Genomic DNA, 23,641 nt, shown 5'->3' on the forward strand with positions numbered 1-23,641 from the left:
GGATTACTCCAGGAAATTAACAGACCTTTCTATTATTTATAACAGATCAACAAACATCTTCATCAGTAGCTCACATCAGGAAGTTACCAAGTACCACTACTCATTTCATCTTTCTCTAACACTTCTTAGCTAATCCTTGAATCATATCCATGGATATATATTATAAGTTCTTCTCTTCTCCCATGAACTAGAGGCCTAGTTCTCTCACTCCCACCCTCTCAACCCTGGGAAAAGCCTCATATGCATTATGTATTTCTAATTCTACAGTGGTACTTCTTCCTTTTCTTCTTTGCATCACATTTCTCTGCCTTCCAGTACCTACCTATTTAGCTTCTTCAACTTTCCAATCTCATGGGACAAATTAGGACTCTCATTGGCCTTTTTAATATTCTTTTCCTTTTTTTTTTGGCCTTGAAATCTTTCTGAAGGTAATTAAAATTTCCATTCTTCCTGATAACTTTTAAAGTAGAGAGATGTTCTCCAAGCCATCTTCCTCGTTTATATAGAGGAGGAAAGAGTCCCCATAGGTGAATGGATTTGCCCAAGGTCATATAATTAAGGGCAAAGGAAGGATCTGAATCCAATTACTTCAACCTCAAATATTGTGCTCTATTATTCTACAGTTGCTTTCCATTTCCTTGTTTCCCAAACACCCTCACTTGGAAGCTTCTCTGAATTTTTTTTCAGCAAACCTTCTCTAAGCAAACAAGCAGTATAAAAATACTTCCTTTCTCCTATACAACTTCTATGTGATTTCTTTTTTGCCAGTAGTGAGATTTCATCCATACGCTTTTGCCTATTTTCACCTGTGAGCAATAATACAGATGAGGGACAGAACTCTTGGAAACTAACTGGTCCAGATAGGAATAATATCCTTAATTTCAGACACCTATATTTCAACCAATTGAGCTTTGTGGTTCAACAGTTGAGTATTTATAATCTAGAATAAATTTCTATCTAAGGAGACTTACTAATATTGATTTTCATTCATGAATTCATTTACTTATCCAATTCTTACATTCATCAAAAAAGCTTCTATTATGTGTAGAATATAATGTATCATTGAGTGTGTGTACGTGGGCAAGATAAGGTCTAAACATTTATATATGACCATTTAGGATCACTTAGATAGCTATAATCAAACTATTCCACAATAGATAATTTGGAGAATTATATAAGTAAGTATTATGTGGAGACTGAGGGACAAAGGTTATTACTGACTAGGGGATCTGGAAAGATTTAATTGAAGGAATTATGTTTGAATTGTTTTTAATAATTTAATAGGAATTCAACCAATAAAGAAGGAGAGGGAGAATGTTTCAGGTTTAAGGACAAAGTTACGGACATGAGAAAAATGTAAGATCTTCCCAGTAGTCACAGAAAGTCCATTTTGGCAGGAATTTGGTGAAGGGTTTGGTGAAGAGAATAATACAAGCTAAGACTGAAAAGGCAAGATGTTGCTAGTCTATAGAGGCTCTTGAATGATAGGTAAAGGAATCTAAACTTTGCTCAAGAGGCCATTGGATACTGCTAAAGACTTTTGAGTATAGTTGCATGTCTAGCTTCACAAAGTTGACAAAGCACTCAGCATTCATTACTTTATTTCCTCCATATATTACCTGTATAAGGTAGCCAATGTCATCTTTATCTCCCCAACAGGTGAAAGCTGAGTTGCGGAAGTATTGGATTCGTTTCCTGCTTGCCCATCACATCAGTTGTGTAGGTTGTGTTCTTGAGAAGAATATCAAGTACTTTCAAAAACATTCTAAGAATCAGGAAATCCAGCACTTTGGGGCGAATCAGGGACCAGGAGAGTACAGGCCTGACAGCGGTGGGCAACTTCCACACTTGGCTGGAAGAGACCAAAGGACTTTTAGCTCCCAGCCACATCGAGGTAAAGTGGCCCTTCTTAGGGGAAGTCTGTCTGAGAGCAGTGAAGGTGACTTCACTATTATTGACACCACAGAGGAAATTCTGGAAGATAGTGAAATTTAGAGGCTTTTGTAAGATAAGCTTAAAGGATTTTGCTCTTCTTCTCTTCTCCCTTTCTTTCTTTCCTAAGGCTTGGAATTGAAATTCTGAGACAGGGAAAAGGAAGACGGAAAAGAAGAAACCAGGGCTATCAAGTATAGTACAGTATTATTGTTTCTTGTAATCATTTATTTTCAAAAGTCTCCAAATACTTTATAGACACAGTTCTGCTCATCTTCAGATAGTCCTGGAATTCTCAATCAGTAAATCCTGAGTACATACTCTTCAGACACAAACAATGGGACATGAGCTATGACCTGGAAGTTAAGGTTAATGTGATATAAGAAGAGAAAGCTTTGAATATGGAAAAGTGGATTTGAAGATATTTCTTGTTAACTGCATCCCCTTGTTTTCTCCTTAAGAAACATCCTGTTCACTTGAAAGAGACAGAGAGGTAGAAGAAAAAAGAGAGGGGGGAAAGATGGGGTAGGTGGGAAGGAGAATAGAAGGGGAGAGAGAGAGAGAGAGAGAGAGAGAGAGAGAGAGAGAGAGAGAGAGAGAGAGAGAGAGAGAGAGAGAGAGAGAGAAGGAGAAGGAGGAGGAGGAGGTGTTAAAATGCATTTCAATTTTAAATCCTATTATCTGGGTTCTAGTACAAATCTCCATTTGTTGAATATAGGACAAAGGGACTGGACAGCCAGTTGGGTAAATGCGCTCACAAATAGCAAGCACTTATTCAATGTTCATTCATTAATGCATTCATTCTTCTGGAACTGTCATAGAATCATGGAATATCAGAGCTTGAAGGTACCTTAGAAATAATCTTGTCCAACATATTAATATTATAGATGATGCTACCTGAGGCCCAGAGAGAATAATATAGAGGGAACTGGTAAAGGAATCATTCTGAGCCTTAACTCCATTCTTAAGAGAAAAAGGCAATTTCCTGTCATTTTTCCTCTTTCATCTTCAACTTTGATATATTTTGCCAACTCTTCCAGCTCTTCCAACTCTTGAGATCTCATGACAGATCCTTCCAAATTCTAAAAGTCCACTGGATCTCCAATTCTTTGAAGAAAGAAAACACAATAATCTTTTATGATAAACTAGTAAAAAATCAATAAAACCATAAATCACGAAGTGAAGACAGTCTAAAATGAGAAGCTCAACCTTTTTTTTTGTGTAATGGACCCCAATGACAGTTTAATAAAGCCTATAGAGTTCTCCTCAGAATAACCTTTTTGAGCCTATAAACTACATAGTATTAAAAAGGAAACCAATTATATGTATATAAAATAATCAAAATAGTAAAAAAACAAAACAAAACAAAACAAAACAAAAAAAACAAGTTCACAGATAAAGGATCCATGGTCTAGAAGACCAAAGTGGTTACTTTGGTTTAGTAGCCTTAGAAATGGAGGAAACAAGAACAGACAATTCTTTCTAGGAACTTGAGAGTGAAAGGTGGGAGAAATATATAGTAATATTGCTTGAAGAGAAGGCAAACTAATATGAAGATTTATAAAGATGTGAAAGGCTTGGGTAGCAGAGGAGGTGTCAGAAAATCTTTATATGGAAAAAAGAAAAGGGAATGACCTAATGAGCAATTTTCTGGAGAGAACTTGTAATATAGCAAGAGATGAAAGGATAAGTAAAAGTATAAAGCTGAGATTCTTAATCTTTTTTTGTGTGTGTCATGGACCCCTTGCCAATCTGTTAAAACCTATGATTCCTTTCCCAGAATGTTTTTCAAAGCATAAAGAAAATACAAAGAATTACAAAGGAAAGAAAGATTAGTGAAACTAAACAAGTATTTTTTTCATAAAAGTTCACAAACAATGAAATTTATTCATAGATTGCCCACATGGACCTCACGTTAAGAACCTCTGATATAAAGAAAGACATTCTGAGAGATGATGGTGGGAGAAATCATAGAATCATTAAATTCAAGACCTGAAGTCTTGATTTTCATAAGACATAGGGCTAGAAGGGAGCTTAAAGCCCATCTAGGCCAATTCCTATTTTACTACTGAGGAAACTGAGACTACAAAGGACCAAATGCCTTTCCAAGGGTTATACAAATCATAATGGATTGTCTCTATTTTCTCATTAAAATGAAAAGGGAAAACCATCTACTCAGAAATAGAAGATGGAGTTGTATAGATGAACACAAGAAGAGAGGAGAATGTTTGGAATAGCTCCTTGTGGGTATTATGATGTAAAGTCAATTGAAAACAAATAAAAGGATTGCCACACAGAAAGAAAGGTCTATTAGTTATTAACATGAATTTTTAGCAAATATTAATGGAATTATCTGCATAGTTATATGATTTCCTCCATGGCATTCCACAGCATTAACATTGAAGCAGTGATGAATGATGGTAGAAGTAACTTGAGAATTGATAGGATTTGAACAGTGATAGGAGCTAGAAACAAAAACACAAGGGCAGAAGACAGTGGATAACTGAAATATGGGAAAAAGAATGGAAAAGTGAGGCCAGAACATAGGTAATAAATCTATAGAACAGAGTAGGGCTGGAGGTCAAAATGAAGATGAATAAATTTAAAAGGAAAGAGGTGAGAGATGAAAGTAGAGAAGATTATGATTTTTTTAAAAAAGTGAAACTGATGATGGTAACATCTAAGAATTAAACCTGATTCTGTGTAGGCTGTGGTATATTGAAGTTGTTGGTCATTGAGGATGAGGATGTTGGTGAATTATGAGGCTAAATTTGAAGGGGTCCTTGTTTTGTGTATTGAATTCATTTTTTAAGTTGTTTAATTTTTATACTAAACTAAACACCAGATTAAAATGACATTTCCATACATTGTAGAATAAATGGATGGGATTTTATATGCACATGAAGCTTGTTTTTCTTTCTAAGTAAATAAATTCAACATATAAATTTCAAAGCTGTGCTACTATTCTGTGATTTCTACTTTCTGTTCTGTTATCTTTTGTGTGTGTGTGTGGGGAGGGGAACCCTTCTTCCTTTCATCTTTCCTCTCCTCTTTGAAAAATTTTAAAAAGATCAACCAAACTCTTGTAGAATATACTCTAGATATCATATGCCCAATTTGTATATCTACCATCAATTCAGCTGGTTAAACCACCTCCCATCATTCTAATGGTAACCTCAAGAGGTTTCAGTTATTCTTCTCTGACACTATCAGCTCATTTTATTTGCCATTTTGTTGTTCTTCCAAATGTTATCAACAATAGTTATATAACATCATTGATAACCAATTAACATCATTTAATTTTTTATTTTGGTTTTTATTCATGTATTTTTATATCACCATACTTTTCACACAATACTTCCTCCTCTCCAACCTAGAGAACTATCCCATAAAACAAATAGTACTTTTTTAAAGACAGAAAAAAGAGGAAAAAAAATAGGTATACAATACAGGGGAAAAAAACAACTTTAAATATGGGCAATAGGGAACACTTGTAGACCTCCCATGTCTTCAAAAGGGTAGGGACATGAATTAGCTTGCATTGATCTATCTCTAAAATATAAGAAAAATGAATTCCCACATTGATCTTGTCCAAAAATATGTTTTACTCTGCATCCCAAGTTCTTCACTTATCTATCAAAGGCAGGTGACATGTTTCATCACTGTCCCTCTATAATTATGGTGAGTCATGACTGATTGAATTATCAATGCAAATTGATTACATTAATCAAAATTATTAAGTATTTTAAAATTAATGTTTTATCCAATGAAATTGCTCATTGACTATGGGAGGGGTGTGAGAGGAGGGGAGGGAAAAAACATGAATTATATAACCATGGAAAAATATTCTAAATTGTAGCAGTCCACCCCTAGCTATGGGCAAGGGAAACAGTTAGTATGTACAGAGTGGCTTAGAAGAGAGCATGCTCAGTCTTGAGCATGGCTGGGAAAGCCTCTGACCCTTGACCCCAGCTTCCCCCAGGTTAGGCGGGAAAACAGGTTTCTTTGTGCTCACCTGGCTAAGAGAAACCACACCTATACCTTGTTGTTAACCAATAATAATCATCCCTATGTATTGTGTATATTTGCATATCAAAGAGATTAAATACAGGGCCACAGCAAGCTCTGCCCCTCTCTTTCACTTGGATCTCAGCTCTCACTGATGCCTGTCTTTGCTGGAGCTTGGCCTCTGGCCTCTGGCCAAGCTCCATCTTTAATTCCTTTCCTTCTCTATCTCTCTCACCTGGAACCTGGCTTTTGGCCAGGCACTTTCTTTTCTCTATCATGTCTCCAACCTGTGTGGTATTAAATTTGGATCTTTGGATGGGTATAATCCTTCTGAATAGTCCACTGATTGGAGTTTTTGCTGTGGCTCCTTTGTAATCAATAAGGCCTGGATTTCTGACTCATTCCTGCCACCTCATATCTCTAAGTTGGCTCCGCCATCCCACTCGAGGCATCCAGAACTTCTATCCTCCCTCTATCATCCTACCTTGAGGCTTCTCACGGGTTCGAGGAAGCTTCATCCTGGTGCCCCTGTGGGTTTCAACCCTTTATTTCACACAGCCGGGGCAGGACGCGTCCCCTCACACGAGGGAAAGAACAAAAGAAGGCTGGTGGTGACAGAGTCTAAGGAAGTTTACTAGTCGGTCTTTTTGGCCTGAGACGGTAAGTCTACCTCTGCTGGGGGTGGAGTGATTGGTTCCTCTCAAACCTGTTCGACTCATAATGTCTTTGATTGACAGGGGAGGAAGTAAGGTCTCAAAAGCTAAAACTACTTGAGACAAAGATTGGAAAAATATCAGGATTTTTCCAATCTTTGTCTCAAGTAGTTTTAGCTTTTGAGGGAAACTGAGGCAGGCAAACTATTGAACACATGGTCGGTCTGAGTATGATTCGAACTGTTTTACCTTTCCAAACTTCTAGTTCTGGGGAGAAAGCAATTTCACAAACCCAGGAAACAAAGCCGCAGGCTTCAGAACAAAGCAGGAACAGGCAGGAGCTGGCCAGGCAGATACCAATTTAAAAGCTCAGAGATTTCCTCTCTTTTGAAACAAATACAAAACAACAGGCTTGGTAACCTGAGGCTAAGTCTGAGGTGGGGGATGAGTGGGAGAATCTAACCCAGGGAAACCGCACCACAGCGCTTGGTAGCTGGTGACTGGGTCTGACTTTAGGGAAGGACTTCTGAAGCCGTGAAGGCTGTAACCCCACCCCCAACCTCTCACTGACACGATTTCTGTAACTTGGGAAATCTCCTCTATCTAAAACAGGCAGTTCACCACAAAGCATAATTCTACCAGAATTACCTTGGCATAGTGAATTTCAAACAGAGCAGGTAGGAAAAGAAAAAGCAGGAGTTAAGATTTCATTAGGAAAGTGCAAACTCAAAGTTACCGGGTCCTAAGACAAAGGCTCGAAGACTCAGGCCTCTATACAGATGCAGAAAGGGCACTATGTTAATCAAATTCTTTTAGCCAAAACATGGAAGGCTAGAAAAAACCTAGCAAGGCGGAAGCTACTGCAAATATAAGTTTATTGCAAAAGAGTTTTTTACTTAAACACTGTTTGTTTCAAAGTTCTGCAGGGAGCAAGCTAATCTTCACAAGAAAATTCCTGTGCCTTTTCAGAAGTTGTCTGACTCATGAATTTGAAAGGCTTAGCAGGAAGTGGTTGCTTTGGCTCAAACAAAGCAGGGCACTTTTAGTATCAGAATCAATTGGCAACAGAGATAATTTGTAAAAACTTTTTCTAATACAACCACAGGTCTCAGCAAAATTAATAAATCAAGGCAATAATCCTGAGTTACTTTAAAAAAGCCTAGTTTGAAAAGATATGTTGCGATTCTGTAGCCAAACAGCAGAAGATTTTTTTTTTTTAAAGCAAGCCTCTACACTCTTTTAGCATATCAAAAGGGTCCTAGGAAATCCTTTGTTTGAGGTCCGGCCAGGTAAAGGCAGGCTTTTGTTGAAGGAAAAATCTGACTTCAAAGAGGGTAAAGTGAATTTTAAAAAACTCAAATCTTTCTAATTTGGGTTGGACAAGGCAAAATTGTAAAGGAATGTCTGCTTATATTTCTTGACAAAGGAAGTTAAAAAGATAAAGATCTTTCTCTGACTTTTGTGAGAGGCTACAGAATATCAAATAATAATTTTAAGGTTTGGGCTTAGATGTAAAGCTGCATGAATTTTTTTTTCTCTCAGCCACATGGCTTACCTGAAGCCACCTAGAGAGGCAGCATTGGGGCGACTGAGGTTCCGAATTTTTATCACAAACACTGTGATTAGCCAGAAGGAAAATTTAATACTAAGATATGACATGAATGAATTGGAATATGATTTAAAGGAATTTATAATGCTTTCTCATTTTAACTATGGAGGAATTATTAACAATTTCCTAAGCAGGACATAAGGGCAGCAAGATAAAAATTGGACAGAGATTATTTAAACAGACTGTATGCAGTTCAGAAAATTTTTAGTAGGCATATTAATGCATCTGTATCCAGAAAGCAAATGATTTATAACTAGAATAGCTTCAACTATGAAAACTAAGACACATGCTCAGCAGAGTGGAAGCATGGTTAGAAGGATTCAATCTGTTTACCAGTGGTTAATGATTAAAGTTATCAAGTAATTTGTCAATCAGTACAGTGATTTATTAATGATTTGAAATGGGCAATACTACTATTTACTCAAATTACAGATATTGAAGCTGATCATGATATTGAAATGAGACCTATGATAATAATGCAAATTCAAAGGTTACTGGCACAATATGATCTATTTTTGCAGTGAAGGTTTGCAGAATTGGCAGATGAAGGTAATAATCCTAGTCACAGTATCAAGATCTTTTCAGTTATGAAGTTAACTGCAAAAGTTCAGAAATAACAACTGCTGTGCAACTGTTTGATAATGCTGTGCATACTTTTACAGCATAAGACAATACTATAATTTTAATAATTGCACAATATAAATTTTTTCAAAAAGCAAAAATTGTGTGCAGACAGACAAATGCTTAAGATCACAGCAGTCGTGAGTCAAATCATACATGATTTATGGTATAATGGTTTTATGATTATGGGTTTGAAAAGGCAAATGTTTAAGCATCTATGCATGCTGGTTTGCAAAGGCACACACAAATAGCTGCAAAACTGCTTGCTTTGAACACACAGCTGCTAGCATTCTCTGCTCTAGCAGAGGGCCAAATCTATGGTACATCTATATCCTGTACAAGCAAGTGGTATTGCTTTCCACTGCAAAATGTTGTGGATTCTTTTCACCTCTGTAAAAAATCCACTACCCATTTGGAGCAAAGGATGCATTTCAACATGCTCCTGGCATAAAGGTTGAACTGTGAGAAATGATAGGAGGTACTTACTCTCCTGGTTTATGGGTTCAAGCTTAAATGAAGAAGTGAGCAAAGTGGTTACAGATCTTGTAAATAATTGTGCACAGTTGTCTATTCCAAACAGCTTGGGATAGCAGTGCTTTTAACAGCAATGGATGGGCTGAATTGGATAGCTCATGGCTTAAATGCAAGCTATGGTAAATAGAGCTCAAAGGAATTCATGAGCCCCAAGGTTCAAAAACTGAAGGTAGATATGTTCTGTCACTTTCTAACTTTCTAAGAACCAATGAGGCTTTCATTTGGGGTTGATATTTTCTGTCTATTTTCTCAGATACGTGAAGTCCATGGAAGATGACCAAGAGCATCTGATGGCAAGAAAATCTGCCCAGAAGAAGGACAGATGGCAGAGGTGTCTGGCACAGGACACCAGAAAATCAGCACATGCACATGTAAAGGCAATAACACGGCTTTATAGGCAGGTCTAACACACTATCCACACAAATGTAGTTGTATGAAAAGCAATTTACATGCAGAAGAATATCGTTAAATCACTGACAGATATTCTGTTCTATGAATATATGGGTATTTGTTATAATATCTAACTTTATCACATGACTGAAAATTTCAAATGGTATTGGTACAATGTGTAACTTACAATTATTTTATTGGAATTGTTCCATGTTAGCCAAATTTGATCAAATATCAAAGGGTTCGATTGTAAATGTTATGACACCACAATTCATCTTGAAGGGTACATTATATTTGCAAACAACATGTCCTTTTTAGAATCAGACTTATCTACAAGTCAATTTTGTTAAGCTGTGACATCTCCACTTTCATAAGAAAAAGGGGGTGGATATGGTATCACTAATCATCTATCTCTTCTACACCCCAGAAGGAATATAAGTTAAAGCTATGCAATAATCAGTATTGAATGTAATGATAAAGATTACATTGTATGATATACCTGAATTAGGTTGAATAGCATCAGGATATTGAGACTGTAAGGGACCCAAGGGGATGATAATGTTGGGTCGAGGTCTTGTTTGTATGTTCACAGATAATGAAAACATCTGGTCACCCACGTCATGCTTCATGCCAGCTGACACAGACCAGGAAGAGAAGCAGACGGATGCTGTTGACATCAGCTATCTACATGCCAGCCTCAATACAGGCATGCTGGAAGGATACTTCTCTGGTGACTAATATCACTTCAGAACAATGACATTACACTATTAGAGACATTTGCCGTTAGGCTACTGATGGATAATTGTCATGCTGACATCCATTGATATGTGGTACCCAGAACAACATCAAGGATGTTAACTCAGAAGGACTAAACCGCACTTGTGTCTGTCCAAGACACCAGATATATCCCACACTCCAAAGACTTTACTATAGGATTGAAATGAATTAGCTACAATTGTTTAGCTACTAATGTATACCTTGTATTTTGTATATGATACTGTCAAAAGGAATTCATTTTGTATGCACTGTAAAACTACTACTTGTATTGTAAGAAATGCTACTATCAACAAGGGTATAGACATTGGTATAACTCTCCAATGAGTAGGAGATAGAAAACTTTCATTCATAGCATAGATCTGATACCTCTGACAACAAACATGAGGTGCAGAAGATGCTGCACAGGCATGTTTGATGGACAGATGATACTGATGTTACTCTCAAGAAGGGATGAGAGATCAGGCAAAATGCACTATGAAATCTTTAATCAGGAACCTGAGTTACTGTAAAAGATCATTGACATACAGGCAAAGATTATGTTACTGACAATACCTGGATGGACATTGTGTTGACTACCATAGGTGTAGTTAAGTGTTAATACCATTGTTAACCATTACTCCTGATACCCTGTCTTTATGGGTACTATCTTAATAGGAACAATTTCTTGCTCTCTCCCAACAGTCCCAGAATTCAGACGGCCACTGGATTCGGGGTCTATTGGCTTCCCTTTCATATACTGGAAGATGTTCTGGTATATGGGAGTAAGACCTCAGGAGCAAACTGAGGACTCTGGGTTTGACAATTTCTGTGGACACGCAGTCATTGTCTCTCCTAGGTGGAACAAATTATTATTACACAAATGCATGGAGCAAGGACAAAGTATAATTTAAGTTTTACTTTTTTGGGGTATGTATTGAAAACATGACACAATAGGCATGGATAAGCTTGTAGAAAAAGCACATTGAATATTATACATTGACAACTAGGAATGAAAAAGCTATGTCAAATTCTATAGGTACAAGAAACTGTAGAAATTGTTTCTACATGAAAAACAACTTAAGCTTCTATTTACCCAAACATTGATTTGGTAGAATGAATTTTGCAAATATTGGTAATGTTATATGCTTGGTTATCATATTGATGGGTTTATTTATACAAGCAGAGATTTAAATAAGGATGATATAAGAAATATGCAGTCAGAACTTGAAATATTACTTCATTATCATCATCATGGTTATTTAAGCTACAAATCAGAATGTAAAGTGTATGGGAATATTGGTATTTGTTAAAAATTGCACTGTGATTGTTGTATTAATGTTTTTCAAGGCCTTTAATGGTACAAAATTATATTCATATACAAGGCAAATTTTGATCTATGTAGATCAGGAATTAGAAATCATTTGGAATGTAAGTTCTGATATTACACATTGGCTCAGTTTCAAAGATACCACATAAACAGTGAGCCAAGAGTCTAGAATTTTGTATTAATTTTGGGATCAGGTTCCCAGGATCATTTTCTCAGGTTATTTGATATGTTATATACATGGTCCTCCAGAATTGTTCAGAAAGGATGTTTTTCTTTGAAGGGATCTCTCCCAACACACAAACAAAAAGAAAAGGGAGAAGAATCTTATAGATATCAGTATGTTCATTTGAGAGAACACTTTTGATTCATTTTCAAGTATTCAACTTTGATTTTTCTTTTGCACAATTATTGCCAGAATTTTAAGTACATCCAGAGTAATTACAAAGGTGCAAGTATGTTAATGTTTCAGCCACATGGAAGTATGAGACTAAGAGAACATGACAGTATTTGTTAATTTTCAGATGACTGTCCTGGAGAGTGAGGTTTGATTGCATGTAAGGGGAATCATAATGAATCTTTCATTATGGACCAGACAGCCTCAGCCACGATTATACATTTTCCATATGAAATGGATGTTTGAGTTTTGGGATGCAGGGACATGGCGCATTGATGCTCTCAGTCACTGGATGTCCTGGCATTGATCTACCAACCAGTTTCCTATGTGGCAGGCATCTGGCAGTGAGCACGAATAGATCCCTAAGATGCAGTATCAATACGAGAGAAAGGAAGGACATATACTTCATCTCCAGAGATAGTAATTTTGTTAACTGTTGAAAAGACGGACAACTTCTGATAGTTCAGACTGAAAGGCGGCATGTTTGATTAGTGCACCTGTCATGTAAGCCATAGAATTCCTACCTCATTAAACCAGGATCGGTAGAGTGAAAATTATTTTCTTAATAATTTGGTATCTACTAAGACTGTTACATTGATTTTGATATGCAGACAGGTAGATAGAAAGATCAGTTTGGGATTTTTAGATTGATCACTGAATCAGTTTATGTTGATGTTCACCCTTGATTTTTATATCTAAGTACTACAATCTGGTTTGGTTTTTCATCTCTGTATCCGGATATGATTATGCACCGAGTGTTTGTATTTGTTAATGCTGTAATGTTGTTACATTTTGATATTGCACTACTTATTGTTATGTCAAACAAAAAGGGGGAGATGTAGCAGTCCACCCCTAGCTATGGGCAATAGAAACAGTATGTACAGAGTGGCTTAGAAGAGAGCATGCTCAGTCTTGAGCATGGCTGGGAAAGCCTCTGACCCTTGACCCCAGATTCCCCCAGGTTAGGGGGGAAAACAGGTTTCTTTGTGCTCACCTGGCTAAGAGAAACCTCACCTATACCTTGTTGTTAACCAATGATAATCATCCCTATATATTGTGTATATTTGCATATCAAAGAGATTAAATACAGGGCCGCAGCAAGCTCCTCCCCTCTCTTTCACTTGGATCTCAGCTCTTACTGATGCCTGTCCTTGCTGGACCAAGCTCCATCTTTGATTCCTTTCCTTCTCTACCTCTTCCACCTGGGACTTGGCTTTTGGCCAGGCACTTTCTTTTCTCTATCATGTCTCCGACCTGTGTGGTATTAAATTTGGATCTTTGGATGGGTATAATCCTTCTGAATAGTCCACTGATTGGAGTTTTTGCTGTGGCTCCTTTGTAATCAATAAGGCCTGGATTTCTGATTCATTCCTGCCACCTCATATCTCTAAGTTGGCTCCGCCATCCCACTTGCGGCATCCAGAACTTCTATCCTTCCTCTATCATTCTACCTTGAGGCTTCTGGCGGGTTCGAGGAAGCTTCATAAATTAACTAATTAAATAAAAAATTTCAAATTAAAATTAATGTTTTAAATTGGGTCAGCTGGATGGCTCAGTGCATGGAGGATCAGCTCTGAATATGGGAGGTTCTGGGTTCAAATCTAGTCTCAGAAATTTCCTAGCTATACATCTTAACCTAAATTGACAAGCACTGGCCACTTTTCTGCATTGGAACGGATACTTGGTAATGATTCTAAGACAGAAGGTAAAGGATTTTTAGTTTTAACTTTTGTCTTTATTTCCCCAGTACTTTGCATAGTACCTGGCATATTAATTTTTTTTAAAGTACATGCTACTTATTTAATAAGTAGACCTTAATAAATGCTTATTGACAGACAGGATTTAAATACCTGCATTCACTATAGGCTATTGAAGCAATAAGCTATTTTTTCTTTCCCTTTTATTAATAGAATTTATTTCCATATATCTCACCTACTCTCTCCCCTCCTAAAGCCATAGAAGGCATTATACAGCATACATGTGAATGTATAAATATCATGTTTTTGTGTTTCTATGCTCTAGTTCATTCTCTGGTGGTAAACATTTACATGCTATTTTTCAAATATTAAATCTGTAGCTATTATTTATAATGTTCTCTTGGTTCTACTCATTTTGCTCTCCATTATCTCATGTATTTCTTCCCAAATGCTTAGAAAAGTTAATTTCATCACTCACTGTTTCTTTTTTTAATTTTGGAAATTTCTTTTTAATTAATTAATTTAGAATATTTCCCCATGGTTATTAGATTCGTGTTCTCTCCCCAAATCCCCTCCTATAACTGATAAGCAATTCCTCTGGGTTTTACATTGATCAAGACCTATTTCCATATTATTGATATTTGAACTATGGTGATCATTTAGAGTCTATTATCCCTATCGACCCATGTGATCGAGCAGTTGTTTTTCTTCTGTGTTTCTATTCCCACAATTCTTCCTCTGGAAGTGGATAGTGTTCTTTCTCATAGGTTTCTCAGAATTGCATTGCTGCTAGTAGAGAAGTCCACTATATTCGATTGTACCACAGTGTATCAGTCTCTGTTTACAATGTTCCCCTAGTTCTGCTTCTTTCACTCTGCATCAATTTCTAGATGTCATTGCAGTTCACATGGAATTCCTCCAGTTCATTATTCCTTTGAGCACAATAGTATTCCATCACTAACATATACCAAAATTTGTTCATCCATTCCTTAAAGGGCATCCCCTCATTTTTCAATTTTTTGCCACCACAAGGAGAGCAGCTATGACTATTTTGGTGCAAATCTTTTTCCTTTTTCCTTTTTATCTCTTTGGAGTACAAATCCAGCAGTGCTATGGCTCGATCAAAGGGCAGACAGTCTTATACCCTTTGGGCATAGTTCCAAATTGCCATCCAGAATGGTTGGATCAATTCATAACTCTGCCAGCAATGTATTAATGTCCTAATTTTGCCACATCCCCTCCAACATTTATTACTTTCCTTTAATGTCATGTTAGCCAATCTGCTAGGTGTGAGGTGGTACCTCAGAGTTGTTATGATTTGCATTTTTCTTATTATAAGAGATTTAGAATACATTTTCATGTGCTTATTAATAGTTTTGATTTATTTATCTGAAAATTGTCTGTTCATGTCCCTTGCACATTTATCAATTGGGTAATGGCTTGATTTTTTTGTAGAATTGATTTAGCTCCTTATGAATTTGAGTAATTAGACCTTTGTCAGAGGTTTTTGTTATAAAGATTTTTTCCCCAATTTTTTGCTTCCTTTCTAATTTTGGTTGCATTGTTTTTGTTTGTACAAAACCTTTTTAGTTTATGTAATCAATATTATTTATTTTACATTTTGTAATTTTTTTCCAACTCTTGCTTGGTCTTAAAATATTTTCTTTCACAAAGATCTGACAAGTTCACACAATTTACTTATAGTGTCCTTCTGTATATTCAAGTCATTCACCCATTCTGAGTTTATCCTTGGTGTAGGGTGTGAGATGTTGATCTAAAACTAATTTTTCTCATACTGTTTTCCAATTTTCTCAGCAGTTTTTGTCAAATAGTGGATTGTTGTCCCCAAAGCTGGGTTCTTTGGGATTATCATAGACCATCTTGCTGAGGTCATTTACCCCAAGTCTATTCCACTGATCCTCCCTTCTGTCTCTTAGCTAATACCATATTGTTTTGATGACCACTACTTTATAGTACAGTTTAAGATCTGGTACTGCTAGGCCACCTTCCTTTATATTTTTTTTTCGTTATGCTCCTTGACATTCTTGATCTTTTGTTCTTCCAAATGAACTTTGTTATGTTTTTTTCTAATTCAGTAAAAAAGTTTCTTGGTAGCTTGATGGGTATGGCCCTAAATAAGTAAATTTGTTTGGGTAGGATTGTCATTTTTATTATGTTAGATCATCCTACCCATGAGCATTTAATATTTTTCCAACTATTTAGATCTAGTTTTAATTGTGTCGAAAGTGTTTTGTACTTAGTCTCAGTGAAATCAACTCTGAGAGGGAAGAGCATCCAGATCCATTGGGATCTAGAATTTTATCTTATCCAACAGGGTAAGGGAGAAGGGAAAACCAAGGGGAGTAGGTGGGGAGGGAGCACAAAAAGGGAGGAAAGGAGAGGGGGGAGGGGAAGGGAACAAAAAGGGAGGGGCTAGAAAGGGAAACATATCAAGGGAGGGGACTAGGAGGACTGATTTAAAGTAAACCACTGGATTAAAGGTTATAGCTAAAGAAAAAAGGTCAGAATTAGGGGCGAATATCAAAATGCCAGGGAGTCCACAAGTGACAATCATAAATTTGAACGTGAATGGGATGAACTCACCCATAAAATGTAGATGAATAGCAGAATGGATTAGAATCCCAAACCTACCATATGTTGTCTTCAAGAAACACACATGAGACAGGTAGACACTCACAAGGTCAGAACTAAAGGATGGAGTAAGACCTTCTGGGCCTCAACTGATAGAAAGAAGGCAGGAGTTGCAATCATGATATCTGACAAAACCAAAGCAAAAATAGACTTGATTAAAAGGGATAGGGAAGGTAAATATATTTTGTTAAAAGGGACTATAGATAATGAGGAAATATCACTAATCAACATGTATGCACCAAATAGTATAGCACCCAAATTTCTAATGGAGAAACTAGGAGAACTGAAGGAAGAAATAGACAGTAAAGCCATATTAGTGGGAGATTTGAACCAACCACTATCAAATTTAGATAAATCAAATAAAAAAATAAATAAGAAAGAGGTAAAAGAAGTGAATGAAATCTTAGAAAAATTAGAATTAATAGACATATGGAGAAAAATAAATAGGGACAAAAAGGAATACACCTTCTTCTCAGCACCACATGGCACATTCACAAAGATTGACCATACACTAGGTCAAAGAAACATGGCATACAAATGCAGAAAAGCAGAAATAATAAATGCAGCCTTTTCAGATCATAAGGCAATAAAAATAATGATCAGTAAGAGTACATGGAGAACCAAATAAAAAATTAATTGGAAATTAAATAATATGATACTCCAAAATCGGTTAGAGAACAAATCATAGAAACAATTAATAATTTCATTGAGGAAAATGACAATGGTGAGACATCCTTTCAAACCTTATGGGATGTAGACAAAGCAGTAATGTAAAAATGGAGACGAATCCAGGACTCCATTCCCCAGAAGTCCTTGCTCACTTCCCAAAATGCCTTGTAACCTCACCTGGGTCGAGAGTGAGATGGGGTATTTAACCTCGTTGTAAAGGCTATGTGCCCTCTTTTCCTACTTCTACTTCAGAGCAGACGTGTCTCTCATGATGTGAGTGAAATTGAATTGGGCCTCTCAACCCACATAGCATGTGCTTTTCTTACTTGTATTTTCTTAAATTCTCAACCTTTAATAAACCTCTAAAAATATAATACTCCTTGCAGAGAGAAACTAATTTCTACCTGCCCCAGCTTCCCCCCAAATTTTAACTCTTACAGTTTTGGGAGCCACTAGATTGGATGAGAACTTTTCAAATTTTTTAGCCTAGAATTTTTTTTTTAAGCCACGTTTATCCAACATGCATTTTTAGAAAACCATCTTGATCAGCTCCTGCCAGCAGCCATCAGCTTCGGACTTTCTTGATTCAATATCAATCACCTGGTCACAGCTCTTCTGGCCCGGCTACTGTTGCCTGTAATCTGAACCTGTTTTGATTGATTTCACTCACCTGGTTCTGGCCCTGCCCACCCTGGCTGACTGCTCAGGCTCTGGCTCCTGCTCCTGGCCTCTCTCCATTCTCACCTGGTGTTCCAGCTCCCTGCCCTGCTGCCTGCAATCCTGACCAGGATGAACCTCCCAGCCCAGCAATCCTGACTCAGGCCCAGGACTCATTTCTACAAGCTGGTAAAGTAGGGGAGGTAATTTTCCCTTAGGCTATGATTAGCCATGTGGACTGGGGTAGGAGGAGGTGTCAGAGGAGGGGAGAGAGAAAAAAGGAGAGAAGAGACTTATAAACAGGACCTTAAAAGCATGGCTATTTTACAAGGATATCTTTTTTTTTTTTAACCCTTACCTTCCGTCTTGGAGTCAATACTGTATATTGGCTCCGAGGCAGAAGAGTGGTAAGGGCTAGGCAATGGGGGTCAAGTGACTTGCCCAGGGTCACACAGCTAGGAAGTGGCTGAGGCCAGATTTGAACCTAGGACCTCCCATCTCTAGGCCTGGCTCTCAATCCACTGAGCTACCCAGCTGCCCCCAAGGATATCTTTTAATTGCATTGATCCTTTTATTGACTTCACCTGAAGAAAAATCAGCTTCCTTTAGCTAACTTTGGGGAAGCAGCTGGGTGTCTCCATGGACTGAGAGCCAGGCCTAGAGAAGGGAGGCCCTGGGTTGAAATCTGGCCTCAGATACTTCCCAGCTGTATGGCCCTAGATGGGTCCCTTAACCCACATTGCCTACCCCTTACCACTTTGCCTTTGGACAATAGACATCTAAATGGATAATTAAAAAACAAACAAACAAGGAACTTTAAAGAGACTGGAGGTTATTTTTAAGTAATTTCAGACTCCAATTGTTTTTACAAATCTCTGTATTCTATTGCATTTTACTGATTGCTTTGTTTAAGGTTTAACTTTGTGATTTTAAATTCATATAGTACTGCATTCAATATTATTCTGTTACACTGAATAATTTTAATGTACTGGGTTTTAACTACTGTTATATTCTGTTGCTTTCCCCCTATACCTGTGATGGACAAATATTATTGAATAAGCCCATATATAAAAACAGTTTTTCTATTTTGCCTTTGTAAATTGTCACATAGAGGATAGCTGGACTCCTTCAGAACTGGTTATAATTGCTATAACAACCTTAGGAAATTTTAATGTGCTAAATATCTCAAATTGATTTTAAGGGTTTTTAAAAACATGACTTTTGGAATTTTTTTAACAATCTCTGGTTATTTTGCCTGCCCCTACCACAAGGTGTAAGGCCCATTCTAGTAGCTGAAGTGAAATACAATTATAACCCTAAACCTTCCCACATTTCCAAATATGTGAGTGGAAGTTGGGGCAGTTAATCTCAGGGCATTTGTATCCCTAAAAAGCTTCCAAAAAAGGAGCACCTCTCATAAATTCTTCAGCTCACTACTTTATTTCCACCAGAATGATATCTCTAAACCCAAAATGAGTTTTACTTTGTTTAAAAATATATTCACCAAGGTTGAAAGATTGCTATGTTTGTAAAAACTTGTGACAAATATCCATCAATTCATAGGCTTTTAAAAATGCCATACAGCAACTTATGTGAAATATGATAGTGTGTTTGTTTGCTATTGTAATTAATTGGGCTATTGATGATTTGGGGGATATTGGTATCTACATATTTGTAATACTGTTCTTTAAAAATGAAAAATGTTACCTTCTTCAATTCATTTGCTCACAAGATATGAACAGGAAATGGATCTCATTTTTGGTGAGAAAGCCTTGTATTCTATATTTTCTTAGCTGACACAGTGTGCCAATGATTATAAGCTATATTTTTGAATTTTTAAAAACTCTTATTATATTTTTCTCACCTGTGCAATATTCTTTTTCATTTTTTTTAATTTTTCTCTCCTTTTTATATTTGAAGCACATGTCACCAGCATTAAGGTTTTCTTTAACTTTTTGATTTTTTCAGTACTATAAGTTTAAAATACATTTGTCAATGCATACCCCAAAAGATAGTGACTAAAAAAATGATGCCACTAATTATTTTTAAAAATTATGGGACTTTGCTTAATCATTCTGTCTGATTCCAGGACAAGATATACACAAAAGAGCCATTGCACAAGGCCAAAGAAAACCCAATCCAGGATGGATTGATGAACTTCTAGGCCAATACAAAGGTCTTGAACCTAGTGTGAAGACTCGAGGTTATTGTGTTTAACTATGTTAGACATTGGCTTTCCTTGTGTCCACACTCACTCTGAAAATACTCACAGAGGAGTATCCTCAAAACCTTGGCTCCTATAATCTGGTCCTTTTTCTGTCTTTCATAGTGTGGTAACTTTCTGTAGTCCTGGCTATTGACTGAGTAAATACCTCGTTGCTTAGATCATTTTAATTGGGCCCTGATTCAAGGACCTGTTATAGATTTATTTTTCTTTAACTTAGAATTTTTACACATAAGACTTTGATAGTCTATATTTTCATCCAGAAATTTTTCTTTTTTTATTTGGATTTTTCTGATGTCTTTTTCATTTCTCTTACCAATTGGTTCATATACCTCTTACCTCAGCCATGCATTCCTACGTGATCCTGTATTTGTCAATCACACACAACACAGGGAAATGTAAAAATATTATTATTTTAAATTGCAAAGTTTAAGTTCCTTTTAAGAAGAATTTTAGGTAGAAAAAGATGCTACTTCCCTGAATCTAGAAACTGAACTGTTGGAGAAGACACCATGAAGAAGCCTCCAGACCACAAGCTGCACAAGAATGAACTTTGGGTGTGGTTGGTTGAACATTTATTTGTATGTATACTTTCATGACAAAGGGGACAGGTCCCTAGCTGGCTTTTTGTCAATGCATCCAGCAATTATTGGTTTTGTTTTGTTTTTTCCTTGCTTATCCTCAAATTATTGTAATCTTTAAGTTGATTATGTTTTCATGATCCTTTGGGGAAAAAAAAATTTTTTTTCAAAAGATCAAACAGGGAAATATAAAAATGGAGACTTGAATCCAGGACTCCATTCCTCAGAAGTCCTTGCTCACTTCCCAAAATACCTTGTAACCTCACCTGGGCCGAGAGCGAGATAGGGTATTTAACCTCGTTGTAAAGGCTACGTGCTCTCTTTTCCTACTTCCGCTTCGGAGCAGATGCATCTCTCATATGAGTGAAATTGAATTGGGCCTCTTGACCCACCTAGCACATGCCTTTCTTACTTGTGTTTTCTTAAATTCTCAACCTTTAATAAACCTCTAAAAATATAATACTCCTTGCAGAGAGAAACTAATTTCTACCTGCCCCAGCTTCCCCCAAAATTTCAATTCTTACAGTAATCAGAGGAAAATTCATATCCCTGAGTATATATATTAACAAACTAGGGAGGGCAGAGATCAAGGAATTGGAAATGCAAATCAAAAAACTTGAGAATGAACAAATTAAAACCCCCCAGAAGAAAAGCAAACTAGAGATCCTAAAAATTAAGGGAGAAATTAATAAAATCGAAAGTGACAGAACTATTGAGCTAATAAACAAGACTAGAAGCTGGTACTTTGAAAAAACAAACAAAATAGACAAAGTACTGGTCAATCTAATTAAAAAAAGGAAAGAAGAAAAGCAAACTAACAGCATCAAAGATGAAAAGGGGAACATCACCTCCAATGAAGAGGAAATTAAGGCAATCATTAAAAACTACTTTGCCCAATTATATGGCAATAAACATACCAATCTAGGCGATATGGATGAATATTTACAAAAATATAAACTGCCTAGACTAACAGAAGAAGAAATAGAATTCTTAAATAATCCCATATCAGAAAATGAAATCCAACAGGCCATCAAAGAACTCCCTAAGAAAAAATCCCCAAGGCCCGATGGATTCACAAGTGAATTCTATCAAATATTCAAAGAACAGCTAATCCCAATACTATACAAAGTATTTGCCATAATAAGCAAGAAGGAGTTCTACCAAATTCCTTTTATGACACAAACATGGTACTGATTCCAAATCCAGGCAGGTCAAAAACAGAGAAAGAAAATTATAGACCAATCTCCCTAATGAATATTGTAAAGATTAAAATTTTAGGGGAGACTGAGGCAGGTAGAAATTAGTTTCTCTCTGAAAGAAGTATTATATTTTTTAGAGGTTTATTAAAAATTAAGGATTAAAGAAAATACAGGATAAGAAAAATGTGCCTAGGCCACAGAGGCCTAGACAAGACTTCACCTTCATTATGGAAAGAGCCACGTCTGCCCCAAAATGGAAGTCCAAGAGCCCCCTTCAAAAGCCCTTGCAATCAGGTTAAATACCTTCTCGATCTAGGCCCAGGTGAGATTACAAGGCATTCTGGGGAAGTGGAGCAAAGGCTTGTGGGGGTTGAAGTCCAGAGTTCGAGTCTATTTTTTTACATTCCCCCATTTGAGCTTTTAAAAAATTATTTTTTTCCCAAAGGATCATGAAAACATAATCAATTTAAAGATTACAATAATTTGAGGATAAGAGAAGGAAAAAAAAACAATAATTACTGGACGCATTGACAGAAAGCCATTTAGGGGGCAGTCCCCTTTGGCATGAAAGTATACATACAAATAAATGTTCAATCAACTACACCCAAAGTTCAATATACACTATCAAAGTCTTATGTGTAAAAATTCCAAGTGAAAAGAAAAATAAATCTATAACAGGTCCTTCTATCAGGGCCCAATCAAAATGATCTAAGCAATGAGGTATTTACCCAGTCAATAGCCAGCACTACAGAAAGTTACCACACTATGAAAGGCAGAAAAGGGGACCAGATTATATGAGCCAAGGTTTCAGGGATACTCATCTGTGAGTATTTTCAGAGTGAGTGTGGACACAAGGAAAGCCTATGTCGTAACAACATGTTAAACACAGTAACCTCGAGTCTTCACACTAGGTTCAAGACCTTTGTATTGGCCTAGAAGTGCATCAATCCATCCTAGATTAGCTTTTCTTTGGCTCTATGCAATGATTCTGTTGTGTATATCTTGTCTTGGATCAGACAGAATCATTAAGCAAAGTCCTATCAGTTATTTGAATAATTAGTGGCATCATTTTTATAGTCACAAGCTTTTTAGGGCATTCATTAGCAAATGTATTTCAAACTTGTACTGAAAAATCAAAAGGTTAAAGAAAATCTTAATGCTGGTGACATATGCTTCAAATATAATAAGTAGAAAAAAAATTAAATTAAAAAAACAAATAGTATATTGCACATGCAAGGAAAATATAATAAAAAAGAGCTTTAAAAATTAAAAAATATAGCTTATAATCATTGACACACTGTGTCAGCTAAGAAAATAAAGGTTGCAAGACTTTCTCACCAAAATGAGATCCATTCCTCTTAATATCTAGCCATGCTCACTGTGAGTAGAAGGCAAATGAATTGAATAAGGTTAACAATTTTTCATTTTTAAAAATAAAGTAGTACAATTATGTAGATATCAATATCCCCAAAATTCTCAATAGCCCAATTAATTACAATAGCAAACAAACACACTTTCATTTTTCACATAAGTTGCTGTATGGCATTTTAAATCTATGAATCGATGGATATTTGTCACAATTTTTACAAATGTAGCAATCTTTCAACCTTGGTATTTAAATATAATAAAACTCATCTTGGGTTAAGAACATAATCAAGAAATCTATATATCATTCTGGTGCAAGTAAAGTAGTGAGCTGAAGAGTATAAATAAAGGGGTGCTCCTTTTTTGGAGGCTT

The 23,641-nt window shown here is 36.4% G+C and overlaps 1 protein-coding gene across 1 annotated transcript in view; it reads left to right on the forward strand.

Moving 5' to 3' along the window:
• Window positions 1–5,595, forward strand: part of GLP2R (glucagon like peptide 2 receptor) — a gene marked incomplete at its 5' end in the record, with an annotated part of 56,506 nt that extends 50,911 nt beyond the window's left edge. The window contains one exon of the mRNA XM_007482980.2: window positions 1,660–5,595. Coding sequence (XP_007483042.2) covers window positions 1,660–1,995 — 336 coding nt within the window. The remainder of the gene's footprint in view (window positions 1–1,659) is intronic.
• Window positions 5,596–23,641: the final 18,046 nt, after the last annotated feature.

The sequence above is a fragment of the Monodelphis domestica genome, chromosome 2, assembly GCF_027887165.1.
Source record: "Monodelphis domestica isolate mMonDom1 chromosome 2, mMonDom1.pri, whole genome shotgun sequence".
In the NCBI taxonomy this organism is placed as follows: domain Eukaryota; kingdom Metazoa; phylum Chordata; class Mammalia; order Didelphimorphia; family Didelphidae; genus Monodelphis; species Monodelphis domestica.